We start from the raw sequence: 27,040 nt of genomic DNA, 5'->3' as shown, positions 1-27,040 counted from the left end.
GCGGAAGGTAATTTTCCCTGAACATTCCGGATGTCTTTGAAAAATGTCTCGGTGGTAAAAGCATCGCATTGGCTGGCAACAGATCAATGTGTCACTGTGGTTGAGCACCTGGAATAAACAGTGTTTGTCCAAGAAAAGTGATTTTAACATCATGCTGTTTAGGTTATTTTACACACTGGGACTACGTTTGTCAGTCTACAAAAACATGATCAAACTATTAAAAGGTGCTTCTCACAGGAGCAGCTTCACTGTCTAGTCAGTTTGACGTAACATCTGAACTCAGCCGTCGTTCTTTTGTCAGACGGAGCTGCCTCAGATCTGCCAGACACACTTTGAGCCTCAACACCTCCACGCTTCTTGTTTGTTCATGTAAACAGCTCGCTGCCGTTTTTTTCCTGACCTCGTTTGTCGGTTGTCACTTCCTGCAGACGAAGCCACAGGTTACGGGCCGGTGTTTGAGGAGCAGCCGGTGGACACCATCTACCCGGAGGAGTCGCCCGAGGACAAGATCACCATGAACTGCCGGGCCCGAGCTAATCCACCTGCCACATACAAGTAACATATGCTCCCCATTATGAGCGCCCAGCGTGCTCTCTTTGTGTTCGTGACCGACGCCACAATGTTTCCAGAAGCTGCTTTTCAATGTCAAGGTCAAAGGGATAAAAACTGATTGTTTTGATTCAGTTTGACTTATTTGAACTGATTACATTTCCTTCCATGCTATTCATGTTTCTTTCTAGAACGACATGAAACACAATTACACGCTCTAATCAGAGGAGAGCCGTCAACACTGATTGCCTTTAATGTTATTAAACAAAGCAAAGGCAATTGAATAATCTATTCATTCGAGGCAGTTACTGTTCATTCTATTCATTCAGTAGCACGAGGCTGCATGAAAAACGACTTGCAATGCAAGTCAAAGTAGAGACAAATGCAATAATTGTACAATAACCTTGCATTAGGACCCTTTTAGAAAAGAAGAACAATGATGCGTTTATGTTAAAATGAAGACATTTTATTTACAAATCTGCAAATGAAAAATGTTTAAGTCATCTGTCCAAAATAAATGATGATCATTTTCATAATATATAATTGCTAATGGAAGAAAAAAAGTGTGGTGGTTTTATTTTTTATATATCATGGAAATATTTTATAAATGAACATGAAAATACACTACAAATGGTAAAAATAAATTAGCTGCTGAGGCATTTTAACACTAATTAAAATGATTCAATTTATAGAATAGTTTGAACTATCTGGAAAGCAAAACAGGTTATATTGAGGAAAACTTAAATAAAACAAAAGATAGTTTGTTGTCTATTGAGGTGGTTATGGTCTTAAAATATAGTTTAAAATAAATCAATGAATATCTTGGAATAAATCAACATCAATTTATACACACATGTAATAGAAAAACAAATAAATAGTCAAATTATTTAAAAAACGATTGGTTAAAGCACAGTTAATATAAGAAATAATGGAAATCCATATATTTTCTAAGATCTCCAAGAGTAGCGTTTTATAAATCAAGCATGTGGAATTTGACTACTAAGCTTTTCCGAGATATTGCTGAATCAGCACGTTGTTCCTGCAGATGGATGCTTGAAGGTGCAGAAATTGACCTGAAGGCCAAACAGACGCACTACGGTCTCTCAGGGGGCAACTTGGTCATCAGTAATCCTGTGAAAAATGAACATGAAGGAAAATATACCTGCTTGGCCACCAACATGTACGGCACAGTCATCAGCAGGGAGGCGTTGATCCAGTTCGGCTGTAAGTTTGTTTGTTTTATCAACTCGTTTCTCCTTCTGGTGCGTTGAAAATGCTCAATTGTTCTTTCTTATATACTGTAGCTCTTTCTCTGCTTCTTCAGCACTGTTCTTACTTCCTTTTTCTTTTTTCTTTTAATATATTTAGTGGTTCAAACTTAGTCATCCATTAACACACAGTCCTACACTGATGGGAGTAGGCTGCAACGCAGCAACCAGCTCAAGATCAGGAGCAATCAGGCTCAAATTTCTTGCTCAGGGAGACATGAACAAATATCGCAACGTCTTTACTACAAGTCAAACCCCTCTACCATTTGAGCTTCATCCCGCTTTAAGGCAAGAAGGTTAATTTCCAGCATAAAAACTCTGGGTTTGCAGTGAATCCGTTGCTATTGATGTGTAGCCTGTGTTTTTTTTTTGGTAGATGTAAAAGACTTGTTGTTAGTCTATTTCATATCTGAAATTAAAGGGTAGCACGAATGGTGGTGAGGTTATCAGCACATTCTAAGGCATGTAGACTCAACACTGAACAACTAAGAGACAGCAGTAACTTACTACATATAAAAAGGGTCAGTCCCAACCAAGAGTTCCCTTATTTCGGATTCAATTCCGGACCTTCATGATGTGGCGATATGCTCTTGAATCTGTATTTTTACACTGATTGTCAGACTGACAAGGAAAAAAAGTACTATTATTAAATAATGTGACTGCAGGTTCAATTTTGAGCAACAACATTACATTTACATTTAGTGGATGGAAATTCAAAACTTTTTGTATAACTTTCTGAAGAAAAAAAAGTTCAGAAAGTTTGGCCGAAGAAAATTCGATGAGTATATATTCTATGTATTGGCTGTAGTCTCCACAAAAAGCATAACTTGGTTTACCCTCAAGCCGTGACAAGAGTTTGCATGAATGATTTATTTGCTTGAATCCTTCCTTCTACACCGAGACTGACATATCATCTTTTCTGTGAGGAAGTCCAGATAATTACAGACAAAACATTGCACAAAAAAATCATAAACTGTGCACAAACCTTTAACTTTTACCCATGCTTATGTTTAATCATCTGTCAGATCTTGATCTTTTCTCATCGGAGGAGCGGGAGTCGGTGCGCATTAGAGAAGGACAGGGGGCAGTGTTGCTCTGTGCCCCGCCTCCACATCATCCAGGTAAAGTTCTCTTTACGAGTTTGTAAAAAAGTCACTGGATTTGAAATAACCTCGTAACTACAAATGATACTTTTCAGCTATTTTGAAGCCATGAGTCATTGTGATCATTCATGTTAATTCAACTTTTCTATTTGAATTTAGATGATTGTATTTTCAAAGATATATGAGCTTCTTGTTATTGCTAGAGCATAAACTGATTTATTTAAACCAGCTCTGTGTGCAAATCTGCTGAATAAGTGACACAATGCCAGGAATTGATAGCAGGATAATAAATGGCTGAATAATCAATGAGTGCTCAGATTCTGTTTATTCAGATGATTCACAATCAGATTCTTATTCCGCCTGCCTCGCATCCCCTCGGCTGTCTCCTCGCTGTTGCTGTGAGTCCGGACTGACAGATGGTGTTTTCTTGTTTCTCCTTCTGAATAGCCGAGCTGTCATTCCGATGGATCCTCAACGAATTCCCAACCTTCATCCCATTGGACAAGAGACGCTTTGTGTCTCAGATCACAGGAAACCTTTACATCTCCAAAGTGGAGGCCTCAGACAGTGGCAACTACTCCTGCATCACGTCCAGCCCGTCCATCTCCAAGAGCGTTTTCTCCAACTACATCCCACTGGTGCCTCTGACGGAGCGTGAGTATCAGACCAACCTTTACTTCTACCAAAAGAGTCCAAACCATACAAATTTGTCTAGTTAGAACTGAACTTTTCATAGAGAAATCTCAAATCAACATGGATTACACACACACGCACACACACACACACACACACACACACACACACACACACACACACACACACACACACACACACACACACACACACACACACACACACACACACACACACACACACACACACACACACACACACACACACACACACACACACACACACCAGATCCTGCTGAAAATGAGGTCTGAATCAGTGGATCTGTTGTGTGGAGTCCCTCAGGGTTCTGGTTTGGGTCCTTTATTATTTGTTCTGTACTTGATTCAGGTAAAATCATTCATTTCCTGATGTTTTTTTTACCACATTTTTGCCCAAAAAACCTTATCTGAAGCATTACTTCACATGGTTTGCACATGTTCAAATTTGCTTCACACAGTGTACAATATATGGTACGACAGTTGCTGCTTGCAACTTTGAACCTGCTGCTCCACCCATGATCAACCTCCATTAAACATTGAATTGCTGCGACTCACTTATTTATAATCATAATTATTATATAGGTTAACAGAAATCTTCATTCCATTTAAGTTGTCAATTGGAGAAATAAGTCTTTATTTTTTTACATATTATAGCTCAGTCTTTGAACACATATTACATAATATTTTTTCTTCACCATCGTCTTGTTTGTTTAACGAGGGAAACAACAGAGACTATTTCCTGGAGTAGTTGATGTACAGTTTTTTTTCACAGCTCATTATAGAGGAACTGTCGGATTACGCTGAATGTTTTAAGACCAACATTTCTCTGTAATGTGAAGCCTTGTCATAAATGTTGTGCTCAATGCAGCTTTGTGTATTCTTCAAAAGTGTACAGTATATTGTTTTTTGCTTGATTGCACAGCAGCAGTCAGAGTACCACTTTCTTTTTACGATAACGCACATAAACAAAATCCATCAATGTAGTCAACGGTTTAAATCCTTAAGAAACATGTTCAATTGCAACTTACACACAGCTGTTAGAAATCACTGAAGTTTGTTATTTTACAATTATTTTTTAAAGGTAATTGTTAATTACGACAATAATTCATTTTTCTTTTGTTTCTTCATTTTCTTTTATGTCATATAAAACAAACTCACCCCTCATTTACTTAATAACTTGTTAATTTTCAACCTCTTATTCCTTAATCTAAACCATGTGCCTCTACTTAACTGTTCATCAAAGGTTACATTTGATGTATTTTATTTATACCTTAATGTTTATCAGAGGGGATTTAAATTGTTGTGGTACTGCACAATTATTATTTTCTTTCTTCTTGAGTTGCTTGTGAATTGTATTTATGAAGCTTGACTCACAAGAAGGATCCTCTGAAGGAGCAATTATCACTGAATCGATTCAAACATTTAAACTTCATGTAGAATTAAAATCAACCAAACAGTGAACCGACATATGTCATGTTAGATAAGACCCCTTAGTAACACCCTGACACTCCTCAGCTTGTCTGTGTAGCGCTTTAGTAATTTAGTAATGTAATAAAATGTACAATAATAGCAGTTCCATGACAGTCAAAAGTATGTTGGCTATTTTAAAAAGGAACATTAAACCAGATGGTTGTTAAGTTAGGTGTGAACTTCAATCTTGACCTTTAGATTGATTGATATTTAATCTTAGCAAACCTTGATCTCTGGTGTGCACCAAGGTACAATATGTGGCCCCTTTTTATTGTTCAGTCCTGGTGATCTCAGGCTTTGACACCTGTTGTCATCAATCATTCATCAGTTAGACAAACTGTTATTGGTTGAATTCCAAATATGATAATTAAGCAGTTCACATTTCAAACAAAGATTAATACAGAATAAATGTAAATCTAAATATCTTTAGAATTTCTTCTTTTTAATTTGATTCTTACTTCAACCTACTGTGACTGAATGAAGGCACACATTGTAAGAGAAACTCTTCAGTGTTGGACTACTGACGAATGACTGTAGGGTTCATCAACATGTTCTTTTTCATTAATATATTAATTTTTAAAAGATTATATAAAATCTTTTTGCTCTCTGTCATCAAGCTACTACTCATGTTCAAGGGCGGATCTGCTGTTTCCAGGGAAATCAGTGGCTGCATGTTTAAGAAGGCTGTGAATCGATGACATTGTCTAATAGAAAGAGAGATTTTAATATGGTTCATTTATAAATCACTCTTTTTATTTTTTTAATCTTCCGCGAAGCACATTGGTCATTAAAAACAAAGGGAAAAAGAAAACATTAGTCTTCTAGGTTGAACAATAGAGTTTTGAATTCATGTTTCTATTTTATTGTTTGGTGTTTTCTTATGTATGTTGTTGTGATAACCACACAAAAATGAATGCAGGATACTTTGAAAAGGCTGTATAAACAGATGAAAACTGTTGAAAACTCTTTCATGGAAAGTATTTGCTGCAAAAGGAAATGTGAGTTTGATTTAACTTAAATGAAGGAAAAAAAAAGTTGATTTAACATTTTAAGTTTTTTGTGAATTTTAACATTTGAGTGCAAGACTGTTTTACTTGGATATTTTGAGTGAGAACAAACTAAAAATAGGATAAGAAAGCATCAACAAATCGATGTAAATAAAGGTAAAATCAGGAACAAAAATAATCACACCATATAAATAACAATAACTATTCTTCTCTACTCCTTACAATCACTATTATCTTGTATGACAACAGTAGAAGATGTATGGAAACCACAAATATATGAAATGTCAACTGAGAAAACATTTTGTGTAGCATGTTTTTTATTGTTGACTCATCCACCCTGTTAGTGCTACCAATAGAAGACACTGTATTGATGTTTGTCAATACAGTGAGTTGTTTTCACTTTAATTTTGAATCTTATATTCAGACCTGAACCATTTAAAAGAAGCGAAAATAATTATCTCTGATTTCTATTGATGTACATATTTCATTACACTTTAAATAAGTCCCTTTCAATGCTAGCAGGTTATAAATAATGTAAAAGATAATACTTCAAAGATACTATGATGACCTGACAGATAAGTAGTTACAATGTAATACACCTTAAAAAGGGGAGAATATAATCCAGTTAGAATGTGGTGTGTGTTATTATGACACACGGCAAGATGAAAAATAGATGAAATGCACTCGTTTTGACCTGGCAGACATTTTAAAATGGCTTTGCATATATTTCCATCTATCATACCTAATCGTCCCAAAAACATCGATCTAGCTTCCTACGCTGTAGCAACGATTAATCAGGATTAAATCAGGATTAGGTTAAACACAGGGGGTACAATTAGTTTTAATGAAGAGGTCAATCGTCCCTTTGAGTCTGTCTTCCTTTAGGATATGTCTTGCTCAGGTTGCAGTGCAGTTTGTACTTTTATCAAGATTTAAGAAGATAATGTGCAGAAAAGTGGATACAGAGAATAAAGTAAAACAACAGTTATGAAGTAATATCCATAGTCAACGAGTATACCTTTATTCGTACACTGAGATAGACTATGTGCCGTCAAAGTACAACCTTAGAGAGTTACATTTGTGGTACGTACATGAAAAAAATGTTTATAATTAATAATAACAATGTTTTTTCTGTTCTGCCACCTCTTACAAATTGAAAGTACTTGCATGTAAACATAATTAAACCATGTGTCATGAAGTCCATTTTGAATTGGAGCTTTGGTTAAAAACATGTGACGCGTGACCAAGCGACACAGAACACGCTTGGAGGAGCTTTCACAGAAACTTCCAGATCTCCTGGCTCACCGCTGCACTGAACCCTGAATCCATATGTTATCTCCTCCTACTGTGCAAGATGACAAGTGACACATTTTTTTTTAGTTTATCCATCCCGGTTATTCTGTGTTGCCAATAAGCTTCGAAAGGCTAACTTAAGTCTCTAAGTGGGCAGAAGGGGTTTTGACATGAATTGAACATGGTTGAACATGAATTGTCTTGCAGAAGCACAAGTGATTAGTGCCATCAGATTGTCATCCTTATTAATGGTAATACAAAAACACATTTTCTGCATTGTTATGTAACTGTAATTTAAATTGTTGCTTTTTTTTAAATGTTAAAAAAAAAACAATCTAAACGCAGCTACACACACCTTTGATTATGTCGACTAGAAGACACCAAACACAAACAATTTCTAAGTTGGGACATTAACAACAACTACACCTGAGTATATCCACAGAGAGTTATAGCAACAAAGATTGACTGAATTTCATGAAGCAGTCATCCACTTGACTTATCCTGACAGCTTTTATTCAATTTACATCATCACATACATCCGTCTCAAACCTTTCTTCAGGTTTAAATTGTGTTCATTGGTTACTTCCCCTAGTTTATGTCTGTCTTTGGTGCAATTGGTTGAGTTGTTACAAGGGTTAGCGCTGTTGCCTAGCAATGAGGCAGTGTGAGTAGGACATTCTTTGTGCTTCGACATGTGATTTGTGCACATGAAAACCCAGTCCTTCACGCTATCTCATCCTGGATCCACTCAATTCCATTTGACCCCGAACATGCTGAGATGCGGTGATATGAAATGAATGAGTGAATGCTCTTGGATGGCATCGTCAGTCTGAAGAAATGTGACATGTTTTAATAAAATGGTGTCGTGAGCTCGTGTCTCTGTCTTTGTGCCCTCAGGTCCCATTCGAAAATACCCTGCTGACCTGAAAGTCAAGTTCCCAGACACCAACACACTCGTCGGCCAGAACATCACCTTGGAATGTTTTGCTCTAGGGAAGTAAGTGAGAGAGATTTTTTTGTCTCAGTTCCTTGTTGAATTATTCATTGAAAAGTAAAACTGTTGTTTATTTATTTATTGATCTAAAAACTGTTAGAGCTTTTGCTCAGCAGTCAGATACGAATGTGGTTTTAAAGCTCCCATGCTATTTATCTCATGCTGGTGGGTTTGTTTATGGGAAGATCTAAATGGGGAGGCGAGGTATTGTTTGGTCTAATTATGTTCTCAAACTCAAATTGTAGATTATGGCATCTGGTCATGTGTATATATATATATATGTATCTTTATCATTTTGAGTATAAAACTGAAGGCGTTAATGATACATTTTTTGTACGTAAATCTTTTTTTGCATCAAAGCTAGTCACTTGTACTGTTCTACTTTTTGTAATCCATGCGTTTGCGTCTTCTCGCCTGGACTATTGCAACAGTTTATTTTCATGTCTTAACAAGAAGGAGCTGTCTAGCTTGCAGTTGATACAGAACTCTGACCCACTCTAGTAGAAGAACTCACATTTCTCCGATCCTTAAAACTCTTCACTGGCTTCCAGTTTCTTTCAGGATCAAAGTTTCTGTCAGGCTCCTCCTTACATCAGTGATCTGATCCAGCCTTACACCCCAGCTCGGGCTCTGAGGTCTGTGGATCAGAATCTACTGATGGTTCCACGCGCACGCTTCAGGACAAGAGGAGAGAAATCCTTCCAGACTGTTGCTTCTAAGCTTTGGAATGATCTTCCTCTCTCTTTGTGCTTGATGGATCTACTGACTCCTTAAAGAAACATCTTGAGACGTTTTTATTTGTTCAGGCTTTTCCTTGATTTTCTGGAACTCCTGTTGTGTTATCAGTTTTATCTTGACCTTTAAAGTATATATTTTATTGAGTATTGTTTTGATTGTTTAAGCGCTTTGTGACCTGTGGTCTGGAAAAGCGCTATACAAATAAAAATTACTTACTTACTTACTTACTTGCAGGCCAACAATACGTTGCACACTGTTTTTCACTTTATATTAGTATAATAAATATGAAAGAAATGGATTGTTCAGCTCAGGCGTCCCTGCATGCATGGCAGGACTAAAGGAGGTCACCACTGTTTGATGGTCCACCTAAACCATGCTCCTAACATTGCACAAGAAAAATAAGTGACATAAATGGGCTGCACCAACAACAACAACATAGATATCACGTGATGAAGCAAAGCTCGCGATCGCTGCTGATGTGACATCTTGTCATCCTCCAGCCCTGTTCCGGACATCCGCTGGAAGAGGGTGGATGGAGAACTGTCGTCCAACCATGAGATCCGGATGGCGGGAGCTCATCTGCACTTATACAACGTACAGTTCGAAGATGCCGGGACGTATCAATGTGAGGCGGTGAACTCGAAGGGAAAAGACTTTCACACCGCTCGACTTTCTGTGGAGGGTAAGAAACACGTGTACATGTACAGTAAACGAATGAATATAGTTATAATATAGTGTCCTATTTTAATTAATATGAAGATACTTTTCTGCTCACTTAAAAGTTACACAAATGCATTAAATTATTGACGATGGAAATGACAAATGACTTTAAAGCAAAAAAAAACATCACAATTGTGTTGCAAAAAATACAGATGTATTGCTTCCAAAATCACAAAAATCAATCAACAAATTATATAACTATGATAATCACCTCCAACCCTTCCAATGTGACACTTGAAAACTATGTTTAAAACGTTTGTATACATTATACAATCATGGATTGAAGGTCATCTATGCTTTTATATGATCCTGGGCAAAGTATGTTTGTATTTATGAGGCCCTTATAAGATAAAGGTAGTAATACATATAGTTGTGTTTCTGACAGCTTTATTAGTCCTTTTTGTCTCCGTTTTTTCAAGCTAAAATTGAGAGTTTAAATTGTTTCACTCATGTTATCTTTTTCTTCATCCATTTTTCTATCACAGACCATATGATGGGGCCCCCAATGGCAATATTGCCCAAACTTGGTCTTCATAAATGTCTGGCAGTGGGGTTTCTAAAGATTTACAGGCCCGCCATTTATTTAATTGTGACATTTATTCCTGAAAAAAGTAATTAGAAAAGCCAAATTTTCTTTTTGCAATTGGGTGACTGACATCTGTCTATCGTAAGTAAGTAAGTAAGTAATAGTTATTTGTAAAGCGCCTTTCTAGACCAGGAATACAAAAAAAAGAAACCATGGAATACCTCAAAGCACTGTAATAATATAGTAATAATATAGTAATAGTAATTTCATGAGTAAATAGTAAGCTAGTAATGTATGTAGTTGTATGTGGTTGTTGCTGAGCCTTTGTTTCTCTTAAGAAAACTGTTAATACAAATCATAATACAAGCCACTTTTCAAAAGTGATATTCCAGAACAACACATCGACTGTGAACCAAAGTACATCCATGTGTGTATTTATTATTTGTTGGTCTCAAGAGCGTCCTCTTAGCCTCGGCTCTGATTACTGCGAACACACTTGAATCTTCTCATTTATTATTCAGCTCTGCTCTAAAGTAGCTGTCTGATGGTTTTTTTTCTCTTCTTGCAACCTGTTCCCCGCTTTCCCAGCATTCCCAGAGTGGGTGGAGCACATCCGCAGCACGGAGAAGGACCTCAACATCGACTACAGCATGTCCTGCGTGGCCAGTGGCAAACCAGAGCCGCACATACGATGGCTGAAGAATGGAAAACCTGTAATTACCTCCCGTTAATGTTTATTGTCCCTCGGCAGTGTCATGGAGGTGAAGCTATTAAGCGTCCGGCGAGCCAGAGCGGCACTAAAAAAAACGACTTAACGCTTTCATGTGTGAATGTGTTAAGGGGTACGTTGCAGCGTGGGTTGTGTGGAAGCCATTGAAACGATTGTCATCGGGCTTGAAACATGCCTGAGAGACGGCGAAGAGCAGGAAGTGGGAGACCATTTGATGAACGCTGCTAGAAACATGTCTGTGCATAATGAAGTTCCACCACTAGTCACTTTCATTAGCCTGCGTCGGATGTATTAGTTAAATACACGCTTGTTTCTAGCCTCCAATGGAACGTCTCTCTTCATGTCCTCCCACAGTTCCACCAGAAGGACATGAGATTCAGCAGCTTAACGTTTCAAGACTCTGGGATGTATCAGTGCATCGCCGAGAATCACCACGGAGTCATTTTCGCCAATGCAGAGCTGCGCGTGTTCGGTGAGTCACTTTTTCAGATTGGCCACGTCGGCGGTTTGAAGGTCAAGTCGTACATGTACTGATTGGATAAAACAGGAGCATAGTTTTCAAATCACATAACATCACAGAACTGCTGACTAGGCTTTTTTTATTGAGTTATGTTAACCAGTGGTCGCCAAGTTTGGTTTTTGCCACGCCTTCCTTTAGAACATAAAATGGATTTGTGTCCCCTTGTATTTGTTTGTGTGTGTGTGTGTGTGTTTTCCCTGGAGCTGGGGAGCAATTATTTCTGGACTGGTAAACCATTCATTAGGAAAGGGCAGTTAAAATAATCGGAGGGTGTTGTTCCCAAGCAACATTTTGTGCCTGTGTTGGACCAAGTCTACCAAACTCCATCATGGGGGCCAAAATCATAAACACAGTACCATTTGAAAAACCCATTGACATCATGTTTCTTTTGAAGTATAATTGAAATTTTGCATCTTTATACTTCAAAATATCAACATGAACATTCATCTAATTGTGTGACAACCATCGATAGGGCCTCAAATAACTAACTAGGGGGCCAGATTCGCCCTTAAGTTTGAAACACTAGTGAAATGGTTTTTTTAAAGCAGTAATTATAAAAAGAAGGGATACATATTATTGAACATTGGAGGTATATTCATTATGGATTCAGAGTAGTGATGGTTTGATGAAGCTTCATGAAGCAGTGTCATTATTTTCATAGCCCACTAGATGGCGGCATCTGCACTATTTTCCTTTGTTTTAAACAACTGTTCTAATGAAACATCATTTGTTAAACTGATGGCGCCACCTACTGACCTCTAAACAACATGACACTGCTTCATGAAGCTTCATCAGTCCATCACTAGTAACAAGCAAAATGTTATTTACTTTCACAAGGTGATCATTCAGGATACAGTAGCAGTCTCACAGGTTTATTCTCACTGTGTGATGAGTAACTCTTCTCCCTCCTGCAGCCTGTGCACCAACATTTCAGTACAACCCCGTCAGAGAAGTCATGGTGGCTAAAAATGGCCGAGTCGTGATCGAGTGTCGACCCAAAGCGGCTCCGAAGCCGACCATCTCCTGGAGCAAAGACACAGAGCTGCTGCACAACTCCACCAGGTGAGTTGTATCATCGTCCTCCTATTTGCTCCTCTATATTGACCTTTTGACCCATGATAAATACATTATCTAGCTCAAATAATCCCCACACGTCTGTGCTCAGACACATCTGGGTCATATTAACACCCAGATGAGAATCTCCCTGCGAAACGTTGCTAGACTGAAGGGGATAAACGATGTATTTTGAAGGGTTTTAGGGATCTAAATAAGCTGTAGACCCCCTAAATCTGCCAAATTATAGTCCGTGTGCATATTTTTTCATCACACATCTTGTCTGTCTGACATAAGCTTCTGACTGACGTGTAAACCATCATCATGTTTCCCGCCTTCATAAAACAAGCCTAATCTGGTCGCCCCCCCCAAAAAAAGTGGGGACCACACGGAGGAGGAGCAGTGGCCAAATGACTGTGCAGCATAAGCCCTCTAATACTCTCCATGGCGTCTGCGTGAGAGCGACAGAGCAGCAGGTCGTCACTGTTTGTCAATGTGAAATATGCAGAGACATATGAATGAAGTATCATTGCTGAGCCTTCAATTAACTCTTGTCATGCTGGGAAGACTCATCATTTATCATTTATATGGAAGCCATAAAATTTCTTTGGGTACCTGACCCCCAATATTTTATAATAATTATGTTTTATTTATACTCAAGACCGATCTAGTGTCTGAACAACAAGATGTGTCATATTTCTTTGCTCATCATTCATTTTATGAAATAGTGGTTAGACAGTGAAGCTGGTTCAAGAAACTACAACGTCAGCTCGACACTGTAAAAAACATAGAAAGGACTAATTGGTAAAAGACTCCATGTGAGGATACTTGAGATGCTAATTTGCCTCCCTAAACATGACTTAAGTCAATGGAAATTGAAATATAAAGTGGATATTTTCAGTGAGATCATTCCAGTCACTCTTAAAAGGCACTTTTTTCTCCAAGTCCAGGGGAATCTGAGGGTTCCAAAAGTTCTCATTTTAATAAGGATGTATGAGGAGTTATTTTAGTGGACACTCAGAGTGAATGGAAGATAAGCTGCAGCAATTGTTCCTGTCGTCTCACTCCCCAAAAAGGAGCAGTTAAGGTTGGTGTAGCAGAAGTTATATGTCAGGAAAGGGCAGCTAAGAACACATCTGCATAATCTAAAGCGCGGCATTAAGAAGTGAGAGAGCAGTTTTAGACACAGCTAAAAAAAAAGGTAAGCAGCAGAGTCAACAGCACATTATGCAGTCTTGCATTCATAAGGTTTCAGCAATTCTCTTGGAAATAGGTTTGACATTTGAATGTCAGGTACAATTCCACCTGCTGTAAACTAGTGCAGAACAGAGAATCCAGATGATTTAATTACCTTCCATTGTTGAAGAATTGTATCTACGGATATATAAATATATTATCATGACATTTATTTAATTGATTCAATTATTGACTTGCTTTTTCTTATAAAGTAAGTAAGTAAATAATTTTCAATTTGTAAAGCGACTTTCTCAGACCAGGTTCACGAAGCGCTTAAACAGCAAAACAATACAAAGTAAAAAAAAGTACACACAAAGTTGTTTGTTTACAGCCTCAGGGGCGCTGGTGTTCTCAGCAGCAGCGCACGAAAGCCAGTAAAGTTAAAGTCAAACTTTCAATGGTTTTCGTGTATTAAAATAAAATCACTATCTAACTGAATATTTTATTCTCCCTCTAGCGAACAGTGTGTGGCAAACACATATGATTTATGATCATAACATTGAATTGGATTAAAATTGTTTTTCTTCATTTGGGTAAAATGACGACAAGATATGAAAATATTATTTTATTTTATTTTTTCTACAATGTATAAACCTCGAGAAAACCAAAGGTTAAACATTTCGAATGTGATGAGGAAATTCAGGAATAAGCAGATAAGCAGATATTGGATATTTTTGCTGATTCATTGTGAGTTGCAGTTGACGGGATCAGGTGAAAAAAAAAGCTGGACCGTCTCGCTCTCCACTGAATATTTGATCATGTGAAATTTATTTCCTGGCAGAATGTTCATCTGGGAGGACGGCAGTCTGGAGATCCTCAACGTGACACGAGCAGACAAAGGCAACTACACCTGCTTTGCGGAGAACGACCGGGGCAAGGCCAACAGCACCGGGTCACTGCAGGTCACCGGTGAGCTGGAGCCGTGATATAAATGAAGAATATGAATCCTTTTTTCATGCTGCTGGTTTTCCTATAACCTGCCAGTCATCATGATTCAAGGCCGCACCGGCTGTTGAACAATCACAAGATCCCTGAGTCCAAGGCCAGGAGGCTTCAGAGTGTAGTGAGACAAGCCTCTAGTGTGTTGTCCTAAGACCACTTGAGTTATTGACGATTGGGGAGCAGATCCTGGTTTTTACTTGAGCTACTTGTCATTGTGAGCTGTCAGCTATAGAAGGTTCTTTCAGGGTCAATTGTTGGTTATCTTCTGCCCCCTTCTGGTCATGGGTGGAAGTTTTCTTTGAACTTTGATTTTTATGTCTATATCATTGAACCTTTAAGAATAAAACTATTATTTTAGAGTGAAGACAGTTTAATAAAATTGTCCTTGCTAACAAATTGTATAAACATACACTAATAAATACTGATCTGTAAGTAACTTATATGTTCTTAGTCATATAATTACTTGTTATTACATGTGGACAAGTGTCATAAAATTGAAAGTACATTAAGATTGTTCAATAATCTAGTTTACGAAATATTTACTTGATATCCTTTGTATTAAGTGTTTATTTCCATATTTGTAATGGTTTTTAGACTCCACAAAGATCACAATGGCGCCGGCGAACGCTGACGTCAAAGTGGGGGAAAGCGCTCTGATGCAGTGCGCCGCGTCACACGACTCCCATCTGGACATCACCTTCATCTGGTCCCTGGACGGCCGAGTCATCGACATGCACAAGGACCGTCAACACTACGAGCGCGTCCCGGTGAGACGAGGCCGCCCGACGGTCCATTAATAACCACGGTCATGTGACTTATAGTTGGAGGCAGAAGGTGGCTTTTACTTCAGAGGACATTCATATCCTTTACTTTTTGTCAACTTCCTAAATTTGTTTTCAAATATAATAGAGAATTCCACAAGGATCTACTAAGCTCTAAATGGCCTGTCTACTTCTTTCGTAACACCAAACCATGCTAACCATACACACTCAATCATCCTGGTGAATGGCCAAACCTCCTTTTAACAATGTGATTAATCATGCTCCCGGTCTTCCAACCGGAGGACTTTTCCGTCATAAAATATTATCACAGCGTATCAATCCTGTTTCCTGCTGATCCACATGAACCTTTTTTTTGCATCAAATCTTGCTGATGCAGCGTTAAGCAGGCATGTGCTGGGGTTTCTGAGCAGACCGTAGTTGATAGTTGATAGATAGTTGGGCCGACACCAGACATAAAAAATCGTATTCAAGGTTTATGACTTATCTTTAATGAAAATCCTACTCTTAATTAATATCTTGCTTGTGCTGTCAAAGCTGAAGGTTTTAAATGAATCTCGGACATTTTACAAATAGTTTAATCTTTTAATTTAAATAATCAATTTTTTTCCTGCTGACACATTTGCAAAGTTTATATTTCATTCTTGATGCCACTCACCTCCATTAAAATCATCTTTTAAAACCACTAATGGAAAATGTCTGAAAAGAGAAAGCATGAGTCGCATGTGATGTTTGAAATCTGACAAACCCATTGTGTTTCTTTGTCCAGAATGGAAGCTTGAATGGCGAGATACTGATCAAGAATGCACAACTGAAGCATGCTGGGAAATACACCTGCACCGCTCAAACCACTGTGGACAACGCTACCGTTACAGCTAACCTGGTTGTTAGAGGTGAGACATCAAGCAGATACTTTGGTCAAATCAGTGACTTGCGGTTCATGGTTGGTGAGGCACTGACTTCTTCAGTTTTACAAGTGTATAAACCCAAAAGGGTGACTTATTAAATTGGCTACTGGTTATTTCATATCTCAACAGCATTCTTCACACCGGCATGCACACACACACACATGCACACGCATGGTCTTAGGTAAAAAAATTGAAAAGATCATTTAAATGATTTTATTAGATTGATGAGACCATGCAAGTTATAGCATAAATCTTTGACAATATCATATGAAGACATAGCTGAAATCTCAAATATTAATTCAATATTTAATAATCAATTAATTGAAAATTATATTTAAAAAACCTTTAACCAGCCATATTTAATGATCTGAGACCTATCAACTGGCTGAAAATCTAAATTAGTTTTAAACAACCAATTGATAAGAGAAGAAAAAAATTGAAGGAACTAATAAATAATTGAAAGTATTAGCAAAAGTGGATTTAAACAGTATAGAGTATGACTGTGATGATGGATTACAAGAAATATTTAGCTGATTTAATGGTTTTAATTTAAAGGCCAAACGTTTAGTTCCTGCTTTTAAATTGGCGTTTGGGGAATTTACCGTAAAGTTAAGCGAGAAATCTCCAGATTTAAGTTTGGCTCAAGAGTGAAGTTATGATAGTTATGAAACTAGATATGATATGAAAGTGATAGTTAGCTTGACAGCAGAATCATTTCAGCGCTGTATGTGCATTAAAATGTTGGTGTCAGGAAGACTAGTGATGTCTGTTACTTTGTTCTAAAATTCCACCATGTTTCTTTTAGTTTTAAAAGCTTTGCCTTTTCACTGCGGTTGTATTTCCTATCCTTGTTGTATTTATTGGAGAAATTAAGAGATATGTGTTTGTGTTGGATTGCCTCACCTGTCTACCCTGCCGCACGTCCCTGAAGAAAATGTTGGTTACCAGTCTTGAAATACACAAAAGAGGTCCAACTTTATCTTGCGCACATCAATTTTTATATTTTATTGATGTCACTTTTTCTCAAAGGTGTGCTAGTGATGGGCTAATGAAGCTTCATGAAACAGTCTCATGTTTTGTAGGTGGCGCCATCAGTTTAAAATGACATGATGTTTCATAAGAACTGTTGTTCAAAACAAGGGGAAATAGTACAGAGACGCCATCTAGTGGACTCTGACAATACAGACACTGTTTCATGAAGCTTCATCAGACCATCACTAGTAAATGCAATGTCTGGCTTTACTTTATTGGTAACTGCAAAAAAGTATCTCAGTATTAGTTAAACACTGTCTCATAATTACTGCAGTAAATCAGTTTGGTGGTCACATGACACTCAAGACTCTTTGGACGTTTCATAACTAAGTCCCGAATACAATGTGTTTGTGGTATCCCTTGTGTTGTCTCTGGGTCAAGGTGAACGACCTCCCTGGCTTCCAGAAATACATATGTAGTGGTGGAGGCCGTTCTCCTTGAACCAGAGACAGCACAACGGATACCACAAACACATTTGTTTACAGGCCTTTGGTTCATCTTGACCCCTATAAAACACAAGGGTTAGAGAGGCAGCTTCTTGTTACTAGTGTTTTGTTGATTAGACCTCATGAGGCAGCTCACAGTCATTAAGGCCACTGTAAAATAGAGAGTGCCATCTAGTGGCCTTTATGCTGATGCAGTTTCATGAGGCCTCATCAACCCATCACTAGTTGTGACATACCTCGTGTGCTGACGCCAATACTAGAACACGCATATTGTCGGCCAAAAAGTGGTGGCCCAGATTTTTCCTGCTGGCTGCTGAATAATAAGCTTGTAGAATCCATTAAGTGTCTGCACATCTTCTGACTAACTAGTCAACTCCAGGGAGTTTGAGGAAAACGCTTGCCATCGTAGCGATTTGTAGACTTAGATTAGTCTCATAAATAATTGCGCGGCTTTGCAATAAATGTGAATTTAATGAAGATTCCACTTGTTTGAGACATCTAGTCCAACCTTGTGTTTCAGAACATCAGGGTTCACACATCAACATGATTTCCCAGAAGTTTTTGATAATTAACTTTTTTATGTAAACCACCTGCTCACTGAGCAGGTTCTCTTTCTTCATGAGTCATGTGTTTTCTCTGTCAACTTCCTCTCAGCTCTCCTGTGTTTTGGGGAACAGGCTTTGTGCAAAAGCTGCTTAAACGCGAAGTTAATAGGCTAAACAAAGATCCGGTTGCCAGTCATCCATCTTCTGCCCTCAGTGTGCTGCCACCGCTCTCAGATGGGGCGATGAGGGATGACCAGGTGAAGAAGGGGTGGAACCGTAACACCACCGCGGCTGAAGCTCCCACAGGAGTGGGCTGATGCCAGCAGCTCGGGGGGTGCACGGAGGGTGGGATGAGAGACGGCCATTTATCACGTCACACCAGCACCAGCAGATTGTTTGAGCTCATAACAGAGTTCTGCACCTGTAGCTTGTTGTTGGAAGGGATTATCTAAAGCAAGAGGAGACTTGTGTGTTATTATAGAGTAATGTTACTGTCAATCACAGTACAACGTCTCTGTGTTACTGCTTTTTAAGATCAAGAATAGTTCTTTTTTTGTTATGCTGCTGAGGTAAAAAGGCTTGTTGGGTGAAGAGCACATGAGGCAATCATGTCTTCATCTCTTCAGGCCAAGTGAATGAGTATAAGTTGATCTATTTTGCTCAAATACTGAGAGCCAGAGTTTATCGCTCCCTGCGTGAGGCTAAGCTGAAGATTGATCCATGACTGAGGTGAGGGAAGGTCTGAGCAGATTCCACTCTCTGGGATCTCTGTGGGTTTTCTGGAGTGAAGGATTCTCTGAATGATTCAAGGGTCTGATATGGTCAACCGCCCAATCTTTACACCCGGAGAAAACTCTTTAAAGGACTTGACACATTGTTCTGATTGAGTATCTTATTATTTATCTACCGTCTGTACATATATCTTTCACTGCTTATTCAGGTTTTGATTCGTGGGGGCAGCAGCTAGAGCGAAGAGGCCCAGACTTTATTTTTCAAAGCAACCTCCTCAAGGTAGACATACCAGGAATACTGTGAAACTACTACTGACTTCTCTCCATGTGGAGGATCAGTGGTGCGTCTCTAAGTCCTCCCTTATTGTTAATAAAGGTGTAATAAATCATAAAATACTATTAAAAATATATTTAAAAGATTTCTATATGGTGGCCAATATATTCAGGGTAATGGCAAATGACACTGGACCTTTGGATGAAACAATGTATTTTCTCAAACTAAAAGAAAAACCCTTTACAGCAATTAATAGATAGTACAACTCAAATTAAATTGAAATAAATTCTGTCTGTTCAGAGAGGACAACACAGGTATCTCTGACTCACTGTGTTTGTGTCCTTTTTGTCTCAGACTCTGAATAAAGTCGTCTCCTGAATGTCACAGGAGATCCAGCTGACCTATTCTTGAAAAGCATAAAAGCAAAAAAGGGGAAATCAAAACTAAGCCCCAACCGCCTGATCCTGTCAGTCGTGGCTTTCTTATCACCTTCATATCTCGGCCCGGAATTCATGACCAAAAGAAAATCCTATCAGATTTCCACGGCTGTGAATTGTGGTTCTCAACCATGCTGCGGTCTGGACTTCTGTCAGTCCAGGAGCTACGTGTTTGTGGAGGAATCTGTAAAAGCATGAAAACCACTTAATTCAAAGACTCTTCTTGCTTTGATTGTACACGTCTCTGCTGGATGAAGCTGTTTGCTCAAATCCAATATTTCTGTTCTGGAGCTTTTAAGATATGACTTGGATTCTGTGTTTCATCTTCATCATACACAGGATGTAACATAAGGCACCAAACAGTTTAAGAACATGCAATATTTGCTTAATAAGATTTTATCATTTGCAAATGCTGCAGAATTGCTGCACCTGCTGATAGTCACGCTGAACTAAGTGCGATTCGAATGAAGGAATGAAAGGATTAATATTGCATTCCATATTTGTTGTGATACAAGGGGGTGGATCAATGCCACAGAATATAGATCAGTATACATGGATGAATGAATGATGGTTTATTGATACTTTTAAAAGCAGGTATGATAAATGCCTAGATAAATGGATGAATGGAAGGAGGGAATAATAGATTCATTGGTGGATAGATATTCTTAACTCAGATTAATGAATGATGGAGGGATGAATTAAAGGATTAAAACGGACAAAACAGGAGTCAGTTCCGGTCGCTCCAACACGCCGTTAATTCCTGGCTCTTATACTTATACTACGCTTTGTGGAGAGAAAAGGTCAATGCAGAGTGTCACGGGTCGTTTATTCGCCGCTTCAAGTCAAACAAAATACAAGCTTTACGATCGATCGGACGCACTTTCTCCCGGCGACTTTACAGGTCAATAGCCCCGGGAGAAAAGGTCTCGAACTGTAGAAACATCGCAATATTTAAGGCAAATTTCCGGGGCGAGAGGTCCTCCCCCTATCACCATATTGGTTCCTTCAAGCTTCCTGTGCCACAATCCCCTGTGGAGATTCCTTCCTAATTTGTTTCCTTTTCTTATCATTCAAATGTTCTTGGGTGGGGGTTTCTGTCTCCTAATACCCCCAACACGGGTTTGTCCCGCTTCGTTCTTTTGATCCACGACCCAAGGTGTGAAAAGGCAGACAAACAGACGTTTAAATAACCGGTGTCATGTCTCTAATTCTGTTCCAAGCTTGTCTTGAGACAGTGTGTCAGTCTGAGTGAAATGTTGATTGTGAATGTGTATTCAAACGTTTAAGCTCTTAGATGAAGCTAGTCATTTATACTTTATATTTTGATTATCTTTTAGCATTAATTTAAGTATGGCGTATACGTATAGTGTATAATCATTTTTAATCTTACAGGATGGTTGATGAAAGAAATGTAAAGTGTAGGTAGAGTAAACTCAATGTCGGATGGATGAGTACTTTCAAAGATAAGTCGATGTATTGATGTAAGGAGCGATGGATGGAGAGAAGTAAAAGTATAGTAGAAGTTGTGAAGGATTAATTGAAGAGTAATAATAACTGTTTCTCAAAAGAACAAAAGTGTATCATTTTTAATCCAAGAGAGGTTGAAAATCAGTCTTCAAATGAAGCATAAATAACACAAACATACAGTTGAATGTTTGACTTGTTGACTGCCCATGAAACATGACCTCTCTGTTCCCTCCAGGTCCACCAGGCGCTCCAGGTGGAGTGCGCGTCACCAACAAGAAAGACAAGAATGTGACATTACAGTGGAGCCGGGGGGCCGACAACCACAGTCCCATTTCCAAATACACCATCCAGTACCGCGACTATGACGAAGTCTGGAGGAACGCCAGCACTGGTGCGAACTTTTATTGAACAAACTGTGAAAGTGATTCATACCTCTGCCAAGGAGTGGCTTTGTTAGGATTCAAGTAGTGATGGGCTGATGAAGCTTCATGAAGCAGTGACATGTTGTGTAGGGGTCAGTAGGTGGCACCATTAGTTTGAAAAAATATGTGACGTTGCATTAGAACAGTTGTTCAAAACAAAGGAAAATAGTGCAGAGACCGCCATCTAGTGGACTCTGAAATAATGACACTGTTTCATGAAGCTTCATCAGACCATCTCTGACTTCAACTAGTATTTGATTATTCATTTCTTTAAACAAGATACAAAAGTTGGGAATGTTTTTGTTTCAAAATTGGTTAAAATAGGTGAAGATAAATGCATGAGCTTCTATTGGTGTTCTATAGTTTTACAATTTACTTATATGGCTCCTACCTGCTGCTTCCAGCTTTGTTAGGAACCAGCCAACAATTACTAACATGAATTTATAAAACATAAAAAACATAATTAAATTAAATAAGAGAAATGAAAAATATTTATTTGTCTTAGCCAATAAGTGTGTTTTTATTGTTCATGTCCACATCATTTTCTGGGGAATTAGCTTTTGCTAATGTCATGATTTTTGAATCATTGAAGTTGTTTTATTGATTTGATTGTCCTCTGTGCTCCTTGGCAGAGGTATACTTCTCTAATTTAACATACAATTGTAACATTTCCTATTATTAAAACTGTGTCTTTGAAGTCCCAGCAGATGTAGAGGGGAATGAAGAATCGGCTATCGTGGTGGATCTGGTTCCCTGGACAGAGTACGAGTTCAGGGTGATAGCGACCAACACACTGGGCACTGGAGAAGCCAGCAGCCCGTCACCGAAGGAGAGAACTCTAGGAGCAAGTGAGAGCCACTTTGTTTTAAACCATATTAGCACATTTATTTAATATAAATATTCTATGTAAAAACTGAAAATATATTTAACTCATTTGTGCTACAATCTCTACGGAAGTGGTCACATGATTTACACTGAAGCACGCTGCCATGGTGACCACCGTTAATGAGTACTTTAGTGAAATTAAACACTAAAATATTAATCTGAATAAGTACAGCTCATTTTTCCAAGAGTAAATATAACTTGTGGTCAACTGTAAGACCCAGTGTTACTGCTAGAAAACTGTGCCAGAGGACTTCCTGGACACTGACTTGTTGAGTTTGGCATGGGAGTGGACAGTGATGTAGAGTTTTCAGAGGGTGTTTCGCCAGCGCTGACAGCGAGAGGTCAACAGTCTGTGTGGGTTTGGGGCAGGTTTATAAATATTCCTCACATGTGGGTTCTGAATCTGCTGTCGCTGTCTCACTCTAGATCCTGTGGTGGCGCCCTCAGATGTCGGCGGGGGCGGTGGAACGAGCAGGGAGCTGACCATCACATGGACGGTAGGTCTGGACTTTCCAGTGCGGGGGAAGTGCAGGAAAAGGTCACGTAAACCTGACTCATGTATGCTGGAGATGGAAAAATGAGGATAATAAGCTTCTGGTTGAACAGTACAGATTTAGTGAGATCAGTCAGGTGCAGTCCAGGTGAATATTCTTTTGTGCTTTTACGTCATCCAAACCACTGCAGATTAAAAAATAGAGTTTAGGATTTTCCTTGTAATTTAAATTGTTAAATTAAATTTTCTCAAATGATAGCATCGTCTAAAAATGGTTCTGATAATTTGATTTGTTGACTTACTGTTTTGCTCGCTAGCTTCCAGGACATGATCGTCATTCAGGGGTAATAATGCAGTTGGCAATGTGTTTATGATGCTGTTAAAAGAAACTTTGTGCTCTAGTTTCAGTAATTCATTTATTTATATTGTTAAATAATAACAGAGTTATCACAATACACTTTACAGTTTACATAATCATTTAAAAGTAAAAGGAAACCAAAACAAAGGAAAGAAGTGTAGAGACCGCCATCTAGTGGACTCTGAAAATAATGACACTGCTTCATGAAGCTTCATCAGACCATCTCTAACTTCACTTTACAGTTTACATAACCATTTCAAAGTTAAAAAGGAAACCAGGTTGCAGCCAATCACAATGACGTCAGCGCCAAAGAAAAATGTCCTTTAAACGGGCAAAAAACTTGAGAAGAACCAGACAGTGTGAACTGGCTTATACCAATACCTTCACTTCGATACTTGTCCCTGAGTGATATTTTTCTTCCATACCCATTCAAGATAACAATACCAGGGATTGATTCTGACAATAACAAAATGACATTACAAATGGAACACATCTCGAGTTTAATTTTTCAGCCTTGGTAGATAGATAAATATATATAGTACAAAAGAACTGAATAATCAATCTGGTGTCACTGCCCTTGACACTTTCATTTTTTCTTCAGTGAAATCCTCACATTATCTTGTTTTGATCACGCATGGGTTACAAACGTTAATGCATTATACAGTCTTGCATCTTTTTCTGTGTTGTTGTTTTTTTTTTTTTCATCATGGCACTCAAACTGAGTTTGTGGACCAAATCTGGCTCCTGTGAATTTAACTGACACGTTTGAGTTATCGAGAACATGACCCACTCATGGATCTGCTAATGAGTGTATTTTGCAGTTTAAATCATTTTAGTTTCCTATCAAACCGTGGAAACATGGACATCATCATAACGATCTTCTATCTCAAGTGTGACGGTAAAACTCTGGCCAAACTCAGGCTCTTCTAAAGGAGCTTCTGCTGCAGCGTTTCATCAGGAGCGGTGAAAGAAGAGCGAAAACTAAACTGGGCAGAAAAGATGGATAGAAACAGTGGAGCCTCCAGCTTTTTGTCAACAAGTCATTTAAAATTCTGACACCTCAGTCATACATCAGAAGAACAAATGAGCAGTGAAAGGATAGAAGGAGGACTTCGCTCCAGGAGGCTCAGTAAGTTCCAGCTGTCCAGGAATAATATTTTATGTTCTCTCTATTTCCCAGCCAACTATGAGTTATGATGAAATGTATCAAATTATTCAAATAAGATGAGCAAAGGAAGCACAAGACTTCCCGTCTTACCTCACGTTTATCATTTATTAGAGATTAGTGACACTGGTCAGTGGAGCACGGAAGGTTCGGCGGCTGCCATGTTTGTTCATTAAAATAGCTGTCAGGAAGACATATGTGATCGAAGAGGAAATGTTTGAACAGGCAATATTTTCAGTGACATTTTCACTCTTCATTCGGTTTGTGATGGTACGTTAATGTATAGGAATGTCTTTAAGATAAGTATACAAACTTTTTACTAAATACATTAAAGAAATTTGAAAGGATTATTAGACCCTAGAGTGGCATTAAGATTACATAATTTCCTGATTAATTTTTCTCCAAGTACAACAGCCACACTCTGGATAACTGAATTTTTACACTGAATATAATAACAATAATAATAATAATATATGCTTGGTGTCTTGATCGGTTTGAAAATTATAAAACAATTTTTTTTTAACCTTAACAATTCCGCACTCTTTAGATTGCAAAATTAACATAAACATTCTCCCTCTTATTTGACATTTTACGTTTTTTAAAATTCAGATATTTTTCTCCTTCTCCATCTCATAATGCAAAGAAACTCTTCTGTAAGGTTTGGACATTTTATAGTAGTTGCCATCTAGAGTTGTTTGCGTATCTTCTCTGATTATCTTGAAAAGAAAAATGGTGTTCTATGTCGAACCAACTATGCTTGGCTTTGTGGAATAGATTTTTCTTGCCTGGGTTATGACTCACAATAAAAAAAATGCAGCCATCGGTTTAGTATTTATTATGTGTACATAGATAAAAAACATGGAAGGGAAACAACACAACAGTCCTGCTTATCCAGTCACGGGTCAGATGGTCCAGAGAGTTGATACAGAGGGTTTCTGCAAACTATGGTCTGCTGGTATGCGACTGGGAACAAGCTTTTCCTGTCTTAACCAACAATTAACCATTAAATAAATTGCATGAAAAAAACATGATGAGTTAAATGGTTAGTTCACCCAAAATTATAATTTCACTTGTTTTCTACTCACCCTCAATTCTTTTTAGAGTAGTCCTTTTCTTTTTAGACTTATAGGCAAAACTGTTTAATGAAGGGACTGGATCTCAGTGGTCATTGTCTTCTTTTCAACATCCATCTTGTATTAAAGATTTCTGGTCAGTTTTCTGCAGTGTTTAATTAGAGACATGTCTTTGTCAAATACAACACCCAGGTTTCTCAGGCTCAGTTTTACAGACTGACCTAAGTCACCCAAGTACTGACTCAACCCTGGAACCTTATCATCAGGAGCAATAACCAGAGTTTCAGTTTTGTCCACATTTAGCTGCAAAGTGTTTTCACTAAGCCACTGTTTGAAATTCTAGCAAACAATTGACTAAGCTGTTCAGCCTCCGGGGCTCAGTTGGATCATCAGCAAAAATGTGGTAAGAAACATCAGAAAATCTCTGGATGATTTTACCCAGGGGATTCAAGTGCAGCAAAAAAAAATAAAGGACCCAAAACAGAACCTTGAGGGACTCCACAAAACAGATCAGCTGATTCCGACCTTATTCGATTGGCAGATACACTGAAATTGCGTCCAGAAAGGTATGGCGAGAACCACTGTAACACAGACCCAGACAGTTCCACTTCATCCCTCAGTTTTCTCAGCAGGATCTGGTGATCAACTGCGGTCATGATATTTACTACTACTTCCTAATGTCTGAGCACCATGGAGGTATTTGGATGTGTTTAATTGTCATTTTGGATGAAGATGAAGCCAAAGACAATTTAGCTCCAGTCATTGCATTAAAATAAATATACATTTTAAATATAGAAATACTCATCGTTCCTAAAGAGGAACAGTTTACTCTGAAAATAATCCCAACCCTTAGCCAACACAAGTGTGAGTTGAAAATTAGTTTAATTTGAATTATGGTTGAGCAACTTGCAATAAATTGAAATTTGATGTTTTTTTCTCCTCTTTCCCCACCAGCCTGTACAGCAGCAATACTTCTACGGTCCTGGCTTTGGCTACATCATAGCGTTCAAACCTCAAAATAGTGACGAGTGGATGAGAGTGATCGTGTCCGACCCGCAGGCCAAGCGCTACGTCTACAAAGACACCAACCTCAGTCCTTCAACGGGGTTCGAAGTCAAAGTGAAAGCGTTCAACAAGGAAGGAGAAGGTCCCTACAGTCTCACGGCTGTCATTTACTCCGCACAAGACGGTGAGCAAGTGTTGGA

The 27,040-nt window shown here is 38.4% G+C and overlaps 1 protein-coding gene across 2 annotated transcripts in view; it reads left to right on the top strand.

Annotated features, from left to right (window-relative positions):
• LOC148072704 (contactin-1a-like) overlaps window positions 1-27,040 on the top strand; it is an 83,781-nt gene that overhangs the window by 49,843 nt on the left and 6,898 nt on the right. For both annotated transcript variants that reach the window (XM_087797748.1, XM_087797749.1), the window contains exons 4-19: window positions 429-555; window positions 1,595-1,773; window positions 2,843-2,938; window positions 3,368-3,574; window positions 8,259-8,358; window positions 9,594-9,775; window positions 10,928-11,052; window positions 11,424-11,541; window positions 12,504-12,651; window positions 14,660-14,787; window positions 15,415-15,587; window positions 16,369-16,492; window positions 21,675-21,830; window positions 22,560-22,709; window positions 23,173-23,243; window positions 26,790-27,024. In XM_087797748.1, coding sequence (XP_087653874.1) covers window positions 429-555; window positions 1,595-1,773; window positions 2,843-2,938; window positions 3,368-3,574; window positions 8,259-8,358; window positions 9,594-9,775; window positions 10,928-11,052; window positions 11,424-11,541; window positions 12,504-12,651; window positions 14,660-14,787; window positions 15,415-15,587; window positions 16,369-16,492; window positions 21,675-21,830; window positions 22,560-22,709; window positions 23,173-23,243; window positions 26,790-27,024 — 2,319 coding nt within the window. The remainder of the gene's footprint in view (window positions 1-428; window positions 556-1,594; window positions 1,774-2,842; window positions 2,939-3,367; window positions 3,575-8,258; window positions 8,359-9,593; window positions 9,776-10,927; window positions 11,053-11,423; window positions 11,542-12,503; window positions 12,652-14,659; window positions 14,788-15,414; window positions 15,588-16,368; window positions 16,493-21,674; window positions 21,831-22,559; window positions 22,710-23,172; window positions 23,244-26,789; window positions 27,025-27,040) is intronic.

The sequence above is a fragment of the Callionymus lyra genome, chromosome 8 (assembly GCF_982586985.1).
Source record: "Callionymus lyra chromosome 8, fCalLyr1.hap1.1, whole genome shotgun sequence".
In the NCBI taxonomy this organism is placed as follows: Eukaryota; Metazoa; Chordata; class Actinopteri; order Syngnathiformes; family Callionymidae; genus Callionymus; species Callionymus lyra.
Note: the sequence above shows the minus strand (reverse complement) of the source record. Positions and strands in the feature narration are given on the sequence as shown.